The following is a 12,182-nucleotide window of genomic DNA, read 5'->3' on the forward strand; positions in this document are numbered from 1 at the left end:
AACTCTAGTTCCTTGGTCTCATCCAGCCACATAGGTGTTCAGCGGCCACATGAGGTAGTGATCGTCTATAGGAGTAGAGCGGATACAGCACAGGTTTGGTTGGCTTGTGCTGCACCAGAACTCACAACCCACTCTTAATCCTAAAGGCAGCCTTACTGAGGCAGATCATGTGTGCCTGTTTTTACAAGCTATGCTGGGCTCAGACTCTCAGACAGCTGGTAAACAGGAGAGTAGCACCAGCCAGTCTGGCTTTGTGAGTTCTTCATTTCCCCCCTCTTCTTCTGTCTTCTCCTAGGCCCATGTAGAACTTGTGATCCTCCTGTCTCTGCCTCCCAAATGGATTTTAAGTGTGTCCCACACACCTGGCCTTGGTGCTTCTCTTTCTTTTCGTGCAAGAGGGTGTGTATGTGTGTGGTGCTGTTTGCATATCTTCCAGTGGGTGTATACACACACACACACACACACACACACACACACACACGGATGTGTCTGTAGATGCCTGAGATCAACATAGAGGTGTCTTCCTCAGGTGCTCTCCATCTTTGGTTTTGAGCCAGGGTCTCTTACTGATCCTGGACCTTGCTGATTGAGATAGGCTGGAAGCATCCAAAGATCTACTGCTGTCTCTACCTCCTGTGCTAGGATGACAGATTGCGAACAACACCTTGCTGAGTATACGGGTGCAGGGGATCTGAACTCAGACCTTCATGCTTGTGCCAGGACTTCACTGAATGAGCCATCTTACCAGCCCTGGCTCTTCAATTTCTCAGCATAGCTGTCTTCTTTCACATGCCAGTGTTAAAAGATTTGGTACTGAGCTGTGTGTGTGTGTGTGTGTGTGTGTGTGTGTGTGTGTTGGATCTGAAAAGAGCCCGAAGAAATAACTTATTCTCACATATTTTTGCTTTTGAGTGTAAGATGAGTGCATGATCACTTTTGGGGCATCTGTGAAAAATGAAAACATGCAGGCTCTGTAGTCAGAATCTGTGAATGTACACACACACGTGTGTGTGTGTGTGTGTGTGTGTGTGTGTGTGTGTGTGTGTGTGTGTGTGTGTGAGCCTGTGGAATGCGCATTTTGATTTTTCTTAAAATTCCATTTACTTATGTGTATGAGTGTTTTGTCTACATGTGTATTTGTGTACTATGTGTGCACCGGGTGTCTGAAGAGGCCAGAGAATGTGTCAGATGTCCTCAAACTGGAGCGCTGCCAAGTGAACGCTGGGAGTCAAACCTGCGCTCTCTGGAAGAGCAGCCAATAATCTTACCTGCTTAGCTATCTCTCCAGCCTACAGTGTACGTTTTAGATATACTCTAGAGTCTGAGAAGAGTTACATGATAGAAAACTTCACTTGGGTTCATAACCTCTGCCCATGCAGGACAAGTCCTGAGCTCTTTAAAATACCAGACGTGTTGCTCGCTTTAAATTTAGCTGCTGTGCAAGGGAACGGCTGTGTGTTTCTGCTTAAAGAGTGGTCTTTGTTTGACTATATTTTTGAAATGCTCCAAGGAAGGGGAAAAGAAGACCGGGTCCTTGAGGAAAAAGATTCGAATCACAAGGCCCCCCGGAGGATGGAAATGTCAGCTTGCAGAGGCTCACAGAGCCCCTGCGGTCTGCCCATAGCTGTGTGGATTTGGAGTTGGGTGGAGAGGGCAGTCCGGGAAATAGCCAAAGTAAGCAGGCGTTTCCCTACTGGGGAGAAAGGTTCCAGTTGGCTCAGACATAGTGACTTTTGTTCCTCAAGGAGACATGAGAGACAAAGGGAAGCTTGGAGATGAGGTTGCCCCTTAGAGGCATCTGGAGCAGGTAGCGTTTGGCTCCTTCCTTTTGAGAAACCACCAGCCAAGAGCAACTGGACTGGAACAGTGACGGGTGGCTCGACAAAACACAGCTCCCCTCCTGGGAGCTGCAGCTGCCTTCACAGTGGTCAAATCTGGAAAGCCTTTATAAAGTTAGAGAATTTTCCTTTGGCGCATAGCAAGGGAAGCTAAGTTTTAGGTTAGCCTGGGAGAAGGTATTGAGCACTAAATATCTCTATGGTGTTCCCTGAAAGGTTATTCTGTGTGTAATCCATGCTTTCTTCACCAAATGATCCAAGAACTCAGACCTACTTGGTTTGAGAAACCAAGTGCCTGGTACTTAAGTTGCAGGTTTTTTTTTTTCCTTTGATAGAAAGAGATTCTTGCCCCTGTGCCTGGCTTGGCAAAGGAGACTGTATTCCCAAATAAAAGCTTTAAACTTAGCCTGCCTTTCCCAAACAACTCCATGCTAAGTTGAAACACACATTGGAACTCTTGGAAAGAAAAAAGTCGTTTGCAATGGCTAAGGTATGCCTGAGAGCTGCTGTTGGTGTTAATGTGCAACCAAATATTTTCTTCCCAGTGGACGGACAGAATACCAAGCTACACACGGCTCCAGATTGCGAAGAACCAGCACCTTTGAGAGGAAGCCTAGCAAACGTTACCCATCCCGGCGACATTCCACATTCAAAGGTTGTACAGCGTTCCTTCTTTACTGACATCTTGCAGCAGGTTTTGTGGGTCGACTAGCTAGGAGAAGAACCTACCACTATTACTTCCTGGTGTTCCAAAGCTGCTGAAAAAGAATGAGTCTTTGTGGCCCTCCAGCCTTCCATCTTCCTCCTGCTCCATGTGTTCCTTTGCCTCCTCTTGTCTGGCTTCCTGCAGATGTGCCTCTCTGCTTATTTTATGCCCAGACCTTTGCCCATAGAAGGCACTGCATTCAATGTCTCCGCTCCGCTGCCTTGCCATTCCTGGTGGGGACATGGGCACATGCTAAACAGAATTGTGGCCAAAGAAGAATGGATGCCCAACCTGCAGGGACACAGCTCAGGCCCCCCATAGCTGGTCCAGACATACTCATCCACGGATACAGGTGTACTCTGGGCTACCCCTGTTCTCCTGTTCAGAATTCTCTGAGCCTACTGTCCCTTACTGAGGTGGCTAACACCTGTGTGGGTCCTGAAACCAGCGCTTCATAATCTTAGTTTGGAGCTCTGCATAGCTCTTTTCTCTGCATGGATTGCTCCTCCATCCGACACATTTTTTACAAGACCATCACATACAGCCTCTGCTACCCTTCTATACTTGTTATGACTATACTGGACACTTTTCCTTGCACAGCTCAGGATTTAATGGGTCTCTGTAGAGCCTTGCTTTTATACTTGTGCCTCCCAGAGTCTTCAGCCTTTGTCTTCCTTCACCCTGTTCCCCTCTCTTATGAGCTAACAGCTTAGTAGCATGACAGTCTATAGATCTTAAGTCATCCTTGGCTGCTTTAGCGGAGGAGAAAAGCTCAGAGTCCAGAAAATGTGTCTTTAAGAAAGGCCAGGGAGTGTGAACACGTTCAGATGAAGGGTGACCGCAGACAGTATTAGGCAGTGTGTAAGGGAACAGGAAGGGTTGAGAATCATGCAGAGCCTTTGCCACCATTAGCAGAACTTAGGGGTGGGTGGGGTGTGGCTAGGGGACGTTGCCCATTGAGTTACAGGCACCTAGAAACAGAATAGTCCTGGGAACAACTTTCTAAAGGAAAAGTACTGTTTTGATATAGTTTGTAAGCACCAGTCTCCACGAGTGTGTGCTTGCACAATGTGTGCTTGCACAAGCGGAGGAAGCATCGGGTGAAGCCGACCTAGAATGGAGCAAATGGAAGGACCCATAGAAGATCCCTTCTCACCTCTTTCCCGGCCTCTAGATCCTTTTTCTTCATTTATTTTATTGACCTTTTTTTTTCTTTTCCCTCCCTCCCTCCCTCCCTCCCTCCCTCCCTGCCTTCTTTCTTTCTTTCTTTCTTTCTTCCCTCCCTCCCTCCCTCCCTCCCTTCTTCCTTCCTTTCCTCCCTCCCTCCTTCCTTCTTTCCTGCCTTCCTTCCTTCCTTCCCTCCTTCCTTTCTCTGCCCTTAATTTTTTTAAACCTAGAGTCCTGGTATTTTCTTTATGAAGCTTTGAATGCCTTTGGCATGCCGTTCTTGAAAGGAAGTAAGGAGAGCCGATGTATAGCTTGCCTAGCTCAGATGAAACCATGGATTCAGTCCCCCAGTTTTGTAAAAACCTATAATCTCAACACTTGGGAGGTTAGGGTCAGAAGTTGAAGGTCATCCTCAGCCACATAGTACTTGTGGGCGGCCTGAGCAATATGAAACTCTGCTCCTGTCAGAAGAAAAGAAAAATGTGTGTGGAGGGAATGGGGGGAGTTGGGGATGTAACTCAGTGGCCAGGCTGTGAGTTCAATTCCCAGCCTCACACAAAAAGAAAAGAATGTGAGTTGAAGTATAGCTGAATAAATACGTGCTCCTTTCGTGCAAAGCTCCGCCTCTGCCTCATTAAAAATGCCTGCTCTGAGTCCTTGCATAAATGCCGGCTGGTGTTTCATCCTTCATCGTATTGTTCTGCTTTTTTATCCCAGACCGAATTCTTCTCAGGAGCAGCCACTGACCTGTGGTTGCCTCTGGTGCACCGGCTGCCAGCACACCCAGCCTTGGGAGCCTGCTCTGGGAGTTGTCTAGAGACATGAGTTAGAGAGAGGGCTGTTCAAGTCCTCAGGGAAGAAGTAGCTGAGTTCAGGGCCTGGCTTAAGATAAGGACAGCCCTCTGAGAGAGATGTCCCTGTATAATTATTTTCTGCGTGTTGTGCAGCGAATGCTTTAAAGTTCTGCATAACTTTCTATCCTTCCTTTACAGCAAGCAACCCAGTGATTGCTGCTCAACTCTGGTAAGTACCCCAGACACCCCGGCACAGCTCCCCCATCTAATTGCCATATTTGTTTGTAATGTTGACTTTTTCCTTAATACAATTAAACCCAGGTGACTCACCTGATAACTCTTTTCTCCCTTTTCTGCTGCCTGGTTACACGGCCCTCCCCGCTGTCAATAAGCACACAACAGAATGTTCCAAGGCTTTCTTGTTGCAAAACAGCTGCTTTGCTTGAGTAGCATGACGCTCTGATTGTTGTCTCAGTGGTAAGGTGGCAGGCACGCATGCAGTAATGATGTGGCAGGCTAAGGTGGGGACCGAAGACCACGCTCCTGAGCAATGGCTCCCTGGCAGCAGGTGCTGTTTGGTCCAGTGACTAGTAGGTGTTAGGAGACCCTGACCACCACTGGTGGGCTGGCGAGATGCCTGAGTGGGTAGAGGCACTTGCTATACAAACCTTGGGACTCATATTCAATCCTGAAAGCCATGTAAAGGTGGAACGAGAGAACTGACCTCCACACATGCATCACGGCCTACAAACACACCATGCACATAGACATGATTATAAGCAATAAATAAACCATGTCCAGAGTTTCTGCAGGAAAACAATGTGTCACAAGACTGAAAGTCTCTGGTGCGGGACTTTGCAGGCTTCTTATCAGGGGACAGGTAGGAAATATTTGAATTCTAGGCCGTGACATCTCTGACTAAACTTCAGTGCTGCTGTAGCAACATGGAAGCAGCTGTAGACAGTATGTAAACAGGTAAGTATGGATGTTAATAAAGCTTTATTCTTAAGTACCAGTCCGCCATAGTTGAGCCATGGGTGGGATTAGCTACTGCTTCTCTAGCACAGCTGCTCCTCACCTGCCTGTGTCTGGAATTCCCTGATGATGATCCCGTTGGGCAGGAAACCTCTGGACCCTATGAAAACATGTGCACGTGTGTGCTCTATGTCTCGGGTCTCTAACAGTTAGGGTCTCTGTAGGTAGTACGCTGAAAACTACTGACATTTTTTTTTTTTTTTAAGTCAGGTCTTACACTAAGTTCTTGGGATTGCAAGCTAAAGTGCTTCTTGCTTTCTTAGATGACTTTTTTGTTTGTATTTTCCTGATAAAGTGACATTTTTCTGTTAGAATCTAGGGGAGATTATATATGAAGAATGAAAACAAACATTAAAAAAAAAAATCGCCACACACACAAACACACAAAATTGTCGGTAAATATACCCGTAGGAACGAATGAGCTAATAACTGCTGTTTGCAGCTGTTTAATTGCTCCTTCCAGCCTGTGGGATCCTGGCAAGTAGAGTCGCTGTGGGGTGGGCCATAAAGTGGTGCTGGGGCTGCAGAGGTTCTGCTGGAAAAACAGCACCTTGTAGATCATGTTAGCCACCTGCTGAGGTCCCGCCCAGGAGGTCTGGATCAGAGCCTGGCTCTGCCACCAGTCCTCTCTGAAAACTAAATGCAGACTGGTGTGAGACTCTGAACAAAGGTGCCTCCCTCCCATTGTTAGAGAGGCAGTAAACCCCATTCCAGGCAGCCACCCTAGCAACAGTGACTATTCAGTTCTGCTCTTGTGAGGTTTCTGATAGGTGCTGAGTTTGTTTCTTATGCAACAAATTCTGTTTCTCTCTGTGTGTGTGTGTGTGTCTCTCTGCGTATACATACATTGTATATTCCACACACACACATTTATGTATGTATAAATGCATATATATTTGCCAGGCTAGTTCTAATTAAGATTCTAATCAGATTAGATCACACTTGAGCTCTGAGCTTTTCCACAGACCCTCAGATTGCTTTTAATTCCCGGGGGATTGCAAGCTGCAGTACTTCTTGCTTATGAAGTTGGTGGGAAGAAAATAGGCTTTGGGTCCGAGCAGATGTTGAATCAACCCTGGCTCAGCCGCTGACTGGCCAGTGATCCTTAGTAAGTTTTCTCAGTCTTTCTTAGGCAACCGTTTCTGTGTCTGTGAATTGAGGTGGTTGGAAACATTATGTTTGCCATCATTCTGTTTAAATAATAACAGGATAGAGGCGTGGCTTGGATGCACAAACGTGCAACACCAGTGCCCAGAGCAGCAGCAGGGTCATTATGTGCATGGGGCCGTGTGTGAGCCCTACCACAGTGTTTGTGGTATGTGTCTTGAAGCTGGTACCTCTCCCCCCAGCTTCGAGAAGCTGCATCCTCTGGGGCAGTGCCAGGCACAGCTCGCGATAGGAGCGGAAGCTCCTTGGTTCACATCTGCAGTGGAACCCCTCATGTGTCACGGCTGCACTTTGGCATATTACAGGGGTGTTTACGCTGATGAGCCTTAAAGTGGGGAGTGAAAGTTGGCATTTGTGGTTTCCTTGGTTGTACACTTATGTATAACCCGGAACGGAAATGGTATGCCGATTTCCTGATGGAGTAAGAAGCCTTTAGAGTTTGCTGTAGCTGTCAAATCAAGCTGTGCCTCCTTACTTTTAAAATAATGTCTTTTTTTTTTTCCTTTTTTAGCTCAAAAACAAATCCTGAAGTCCATAGCTACCAGGTGAGATGCCATGTTTGAGATGTTTCGTAAAGCTTCTGAATTTGGTGTGACAAACAATATTTAGGAACAATATATGCTTGGTTTATTCTTCCTGTTGTTTTCCACAAAACTCTCAAAAGACAAATCCTTCTGTCCAGACCCTTGCTCCCTCCCAGTCATCTGAAGTGCCTGTTTTTAATCTTGTTACCCTGCGAGTGCCAGGGACATGGAGTTATTATGTTTCTGGTTGGTCAGGCGAAACCTCTTAGCAACATTCAAGTGCATGCCTTTGTGAAAGTGTGCTGTGGTCCCAGTGAGCACAAGCATCCACGGGGAGATTTTGGTCAAGTATTTGGTAGACTCCACTTCTTCCTTCATTTGCCTTCTTGGGCACGACTGGGCCTGGTGGGGTGCAAAAGTCCTGAGAAACCCGGCAGGAAAGAAGGTTTGTCTGGGACAGGATCTGGCTCTGTGGAACTCACTGTGTAGACTCGTGAGTTCTAGTCTTTAACTCACAGAGATCCACCTGCCTCTGCCTCTTAAGTGCTAGGATTAAAGGGCGCAGGCCACCCTGCCCAGAGGTGGTTTTGTTTTGTTTTTGTGGTTGTTTTTGTTGGTCCTTCTTCGGGCCCCCTTTTATGCCCACTCACACCAGAGGAGGCATCATCTATCTCTAGAGCCCATTTTGTCAAACGCCAGGCCCATGGCATTCTGTTTCCATGCCGTGTTGTGTTCCTTCAAGGCGGTACCAACCAGGGTCTGTGCCTTCCACCTACCCACCCACCACTGCTGAAGCCCTCCATAGTCTACACTGTAGTAGGCCAGCCCCTCTCTGGCCTTCCACAGCCAGCCCTGACTCCCTACATCTGTCCCCACTGCTGTCACCAGCCCTGTGTTCAGCTCCCAGCAGTTGTAGAGTAGTTGTCCTTAGGTTCCTGTTAGGGCCACTTTCCCCTTCTGGACCTCTGCCTGCTACAGTGTCTTCCACATTGGTAACCCCTCCCCCTCCTCATTTTCTTTTTAAGTTGGAAGTTCCCAGTTCTGATGGGATTCAGCTTTTTGTGTTAAAACCGTGTGGCTAGCATTAATAGAATGCCACCTTATCCTAACACACTTGAGTAGGAATTTGGCATCGTAGACTTCAGAGATCCTTCTGGGTGAATGTTATGTGCCTTGCTTCCCAGATGTTCCTTTGTTTGTGCTTAAAGGTGACTCCTAACTTGCAGTCTAATATCATTCCCTTATTCCACCCCCACTGCTGTGACAAAATACTCAGTAACATCTACTTTGTAAAGTAAAATAAGTTCACTTAATTCGTAGCTCTGGTGGTTCAAGAGTAGCTGACCCTGGCTCAGCTCTGGTAAGGGATTTGTGGCATATGAGTGTGTGAAGGGAGAGATCACATTGTGAGATGGGGGGCCCAGTACACCACGATCCCTCTGAAGACCGCTGAAGACCCAGTCACCTCGAACAGCACCACATTGTTGACCAACCTCAAATGTGTGAAACCTTGTCCTGGTTGTGTCTGCCGGTGAATGTCACAAAATCATAGTACTGTCCCATAATTGGTTTCAGTGTTAAACTTCGTTCCCTGGCCTGTCATTTCCGTAGATGACCAGGTTGCCGTTGGTTGCCACCTTAGGAGGTTCCAGGTTGTTTCTAAAGAACTTCTGTGAGCTTGATGGAAGGAATATCATTTTCCCCTCTCGTTTTCCTCAGGGTCTTCTTCACAGACTGCTTTCTGTTCAGGGAGAGCTGGTGTGACTGGAGCATTGTAGGGAAAGGAGCTGTTGATGGGTGAGCAGCCCTTGGAGGACAGAGAATGAAAATAAAGCAAAACAGCCCCACCTGCCATGACCCCGCCCTCTTCTGCCTCCCCTTACATTGTGCTCCATGTGAACATCCAGACAGAACATGCTTGTTCATGGCAGATCTGCCGGTACTCTAGACATAGATCTCCCCACAGTGTTGCCAGGAGCCCCTTGTACTTGGTCAGTATTAGCAGCCCTGCGTTGTCAACCAGAATTTGGATATAAGTGGACTGGACGTATCGTGATTCCATGAACGGTTGTTAGGAAGGGGATGGCACAGGAGCCTTGTTCCATCTTGGAGCCGCAGAGTCGGCCAGCTGTCGAGGGTAGATAGTCTGGTTCTCAATGAGGACACCTGTCATTTGAGGTGGGACAGTTGTTTATTGTCCCCGAATTTTCAGTAAACTTGGCATCTCTTTTCTGTTATTGTGACAAGCAGAGACACACACACATTCCTCACTGTGGACAGAGGACCGAGTTTAGTAGGAGATATACCAAGGGAGGTTCTGGAATCTCCTCCCCCCACCCCCAAGTCTGCAGATGACGTTTCTACCCCTCTCTCTGGTGCATCTGGGTGTGTTTAAAAGCAGAAAAGACTGGCGTGCCCGGCTGCAGGCTAGTCTTCTCTCTTGTTGGAGCCTTGGCGTGTGGGGCCTGGGAATGACTGACTTTGGGCTGACTACCATATTTGGGGATCCCCAAAAGAGACAAAGAGGAGGTGGCACCAGGTCAGGACTGAGGTCCTCCTGCAGATGTCCCCCTACAGATTCCACCCTCTGCACCATGTCCTCTGAGGGTGCAGCCTCGGCTTGCTGACAAGCGCTTTGAAGGAGGAAAGAAAGGCCTCTGGAATGCCGAATAGGCAGCTTGAGAGCCTTTCGGGGCCATGGAAACTGGATGAACGAATTGCTGAGAATTTTTGTAACAGAAAGCAGGCCACTGCTTATTAACCACAGCAGCAGGGGCAAAGAGGAGGAAGGAAAGAAATAATTAGAAGATTAATGGTGGCACAATTGAAGTGACTTTCAGGTCAGGGGAAACAAATTTTACCCCATAGGGAGTTGAGCCTTAAAACACCCCATGGCTTCTGACAGTGTCCAGGGTGCTGCCCTCTGCAGGTAAGAAGTGGAATGACAATCAGCTACCCTACTAGGTCCATCTAATTTTCATCTTTGGGGAACAGCTTCCCACCCTCCTTCCTTCAGTCCGCCTGTCTCTTCAGCCTCATCAAAATAACAGGTTCTCCTGATGATTTTACTGTTCGTGCACATATAACACTATTTCTTTCACTACCCTGTCCTTCCAGCCCTGTGTGTGTGCCAAGCTGTAACTAGGCTGTCACGCACACATGTCTGTCATCATCTCAAAAACAACAGATGTGGCTTCAGAAGAGAGAAGCCACTCACCCCATCTTCTTTGTGAGAGGAGTGTTGTCTGGCCAGGGCATGCTGGATAGACTCCCTTGGGTCAGCTGTGGCACCTCACCCCCCAGCCTCTTCTCTGTGGATAGTATTTGGTGACCCAAACATGAGGTTCCAGCCCCCACTCCCCAGCCTTTGTTAGTGAAGAAACAAGATCATCCTGGGAAAGGTCCAGCTGCCCCTCCCCCTCCAGAGCTCGGTTACAGCTTCCTGTTCACAGCCCCCTCAGCTTCTGAGGTGGGTGCCATTGCAGGAGAAAGCAAACAAGGAGAAGACCATTGAAATCCAAAGGTCACGGAGTAATCAGGTTTGGTGTTTCCTTTCCAGCCTCAGTACCATCCTAATGTCCACCCCAGCCAGCCCCGGTGGCGTCCTCACTCTCCAAATGTCAGGTGAGTTTGCGAGCTTATGGAATCCTGCTTTGGGAAGTTTTCCTGTCACCTGAAAGGCCTTACTCCGAAGGAACAACTCCTCAGGGTGACAGGAACAGTTGTTTTTCACAGCAAAGGAAGCAAGTGACCAGTCTGTGAAGTAACAGGTTTTTTCCCCCCTTTCAATTCTAACCACAAATATTTTGGTTTGGTTTTATGTCAGAGATTATTGCTTAAGATTTCCAAGATTTTCTTATTCTAAGAATTTATGTTCTTGGAATGTGACTAAAGTGTGGCAATTATGGGTCTTTCTTCCTTCCTTCCTTCCTTCCTTCCTCACTCCCTCCCTCCCCCCTTCCTTCCTTCCTTTCTTTCTTTTTTCCTTCCTTCCTTCCTTCCTTCCTTCCTTTCTTCCTCCCTTTCTTTTTTCTTCCTTCCTTTCTTCCTTCCTTTCTTTCTTTTTTCTTCCTTCTTTCCTTTTTTCTTTCTTCCTTCCTTCCTTTCTTTTTTTTAAGGATTTTTACCTCTTAGGAATGAGGGCATTGTTTTCTTTGGTGACAATGTTCAGCAAAGGAGAGCCTCTATTTTCAGCTCTGTGGTTATTGTCTGAAGATAACAAGCAGTGAAGATTTGCATGAGAACACATGACTATATTCCAGTGAAACTCAATTTGAAATAAGTAGGATTTGGCTAGAGGGATGTCAGTGTCCCTGCCACTGCCCTAAGAGTGACCTGGCACCTGCCAGGCTATCTGGAGTCAGCATCACCCCTGGGGAGAAGATGTGTCCTTAAGATTTGCATTTTTTATGAGTCTTGATTGGCATTTATGTGTCCAGCTATTTTAGAAGCATAGTTGGGGACTTCAGGCTGTACCGAGGAGGATCCGAGCCTTTGCTTCTGAGAAGGAGGAGGAGAAACAAATGTGGCTTGAGCAAGTTAGGCAAAAGCTTGTGTGCTTGGGGGCGGGGATCATGTGACACAGCAGTGTAGTCTTCCAGTATTAACACTTCGATATTCATGTAGCATTTCAGGGCAGATTAGGTGAGTGGAGTGATAATTCTAAATCTTAGTGTGGCTCAGACAGAGGTAGTTTGTTTTTCAGACATGACACGTACTCATGGGGCTCAGAAGAGGTGTCATCTTGTTGCCATGGTTTAACCAGATTTCATCCCCAGTGTTGCCTGTTGTGTTACGTGTTTTCCTCTGTGGCAGTCCCTCACCTACTCTTCACCTGCAGGCAGCAGGTTCCCTGATGGCCATGCTGATGCCAGGATTTAGTGCCCTCTGAGAACCATGACTCAGCCCCATGCCAGACCTTCTGTAGTGGAACCCAGGCATACCGGATTGA

The 12,182-nt window shown here is 47.4% G+C and overlaps 1 protein-coding gene across 4 annotated transcripts in view; it reads left to right on the plus strand.

Annotated features, from left to right (window-relative positions):
- Nucleotides 1-12,182, plus strand: part of EPB41L4B (erythrocyte membrane protein band 4.1 like 4B) — a gene marked incomplete at both ends in the record, with an annotated part of 145,129 nt that overhangs the window by 66,998 nt on the left and 65,949 nt on the right. For all 4 annotated transcript variants that reach the window (XM_080940135.1, XM_080940134.1, XM_080940136.1 and 1 more), the window contains 4 exons: nucleotides 2,384-2,493; nucleotides 4,704-4,734; nucleotides 7,219-7,252; nucleotides 10,791-10,855. In XM_080940135.1, coding sequence (XP_080796261.1) covers nucleotides 2,384-2,493; nucleotides 4,704-4,734; nucleotides 7,219-7,252; nucleotides 10,791-10,855 — 240 coding nt within the window. The remainder of the gene's footprint in view (nucleotides 1-2,383; nucleotides 2,494-4,703; nucleotides 4,735-7,218; nucleotides 7,253-10,790; nucleotides 10,856-12,182) is intronic.

The sequence above is a fragment of the Micromys minutus genome (assembly GCF_963924665.1).
Source record: "Micromys minutus genome assembly, chromosome: 28".
Taxonomy (NCBI): Eukaryota; Metazoa; Chordata; class Mammalia; order Rodentia; family Muridae; genus Micromys; species Micromys minutus.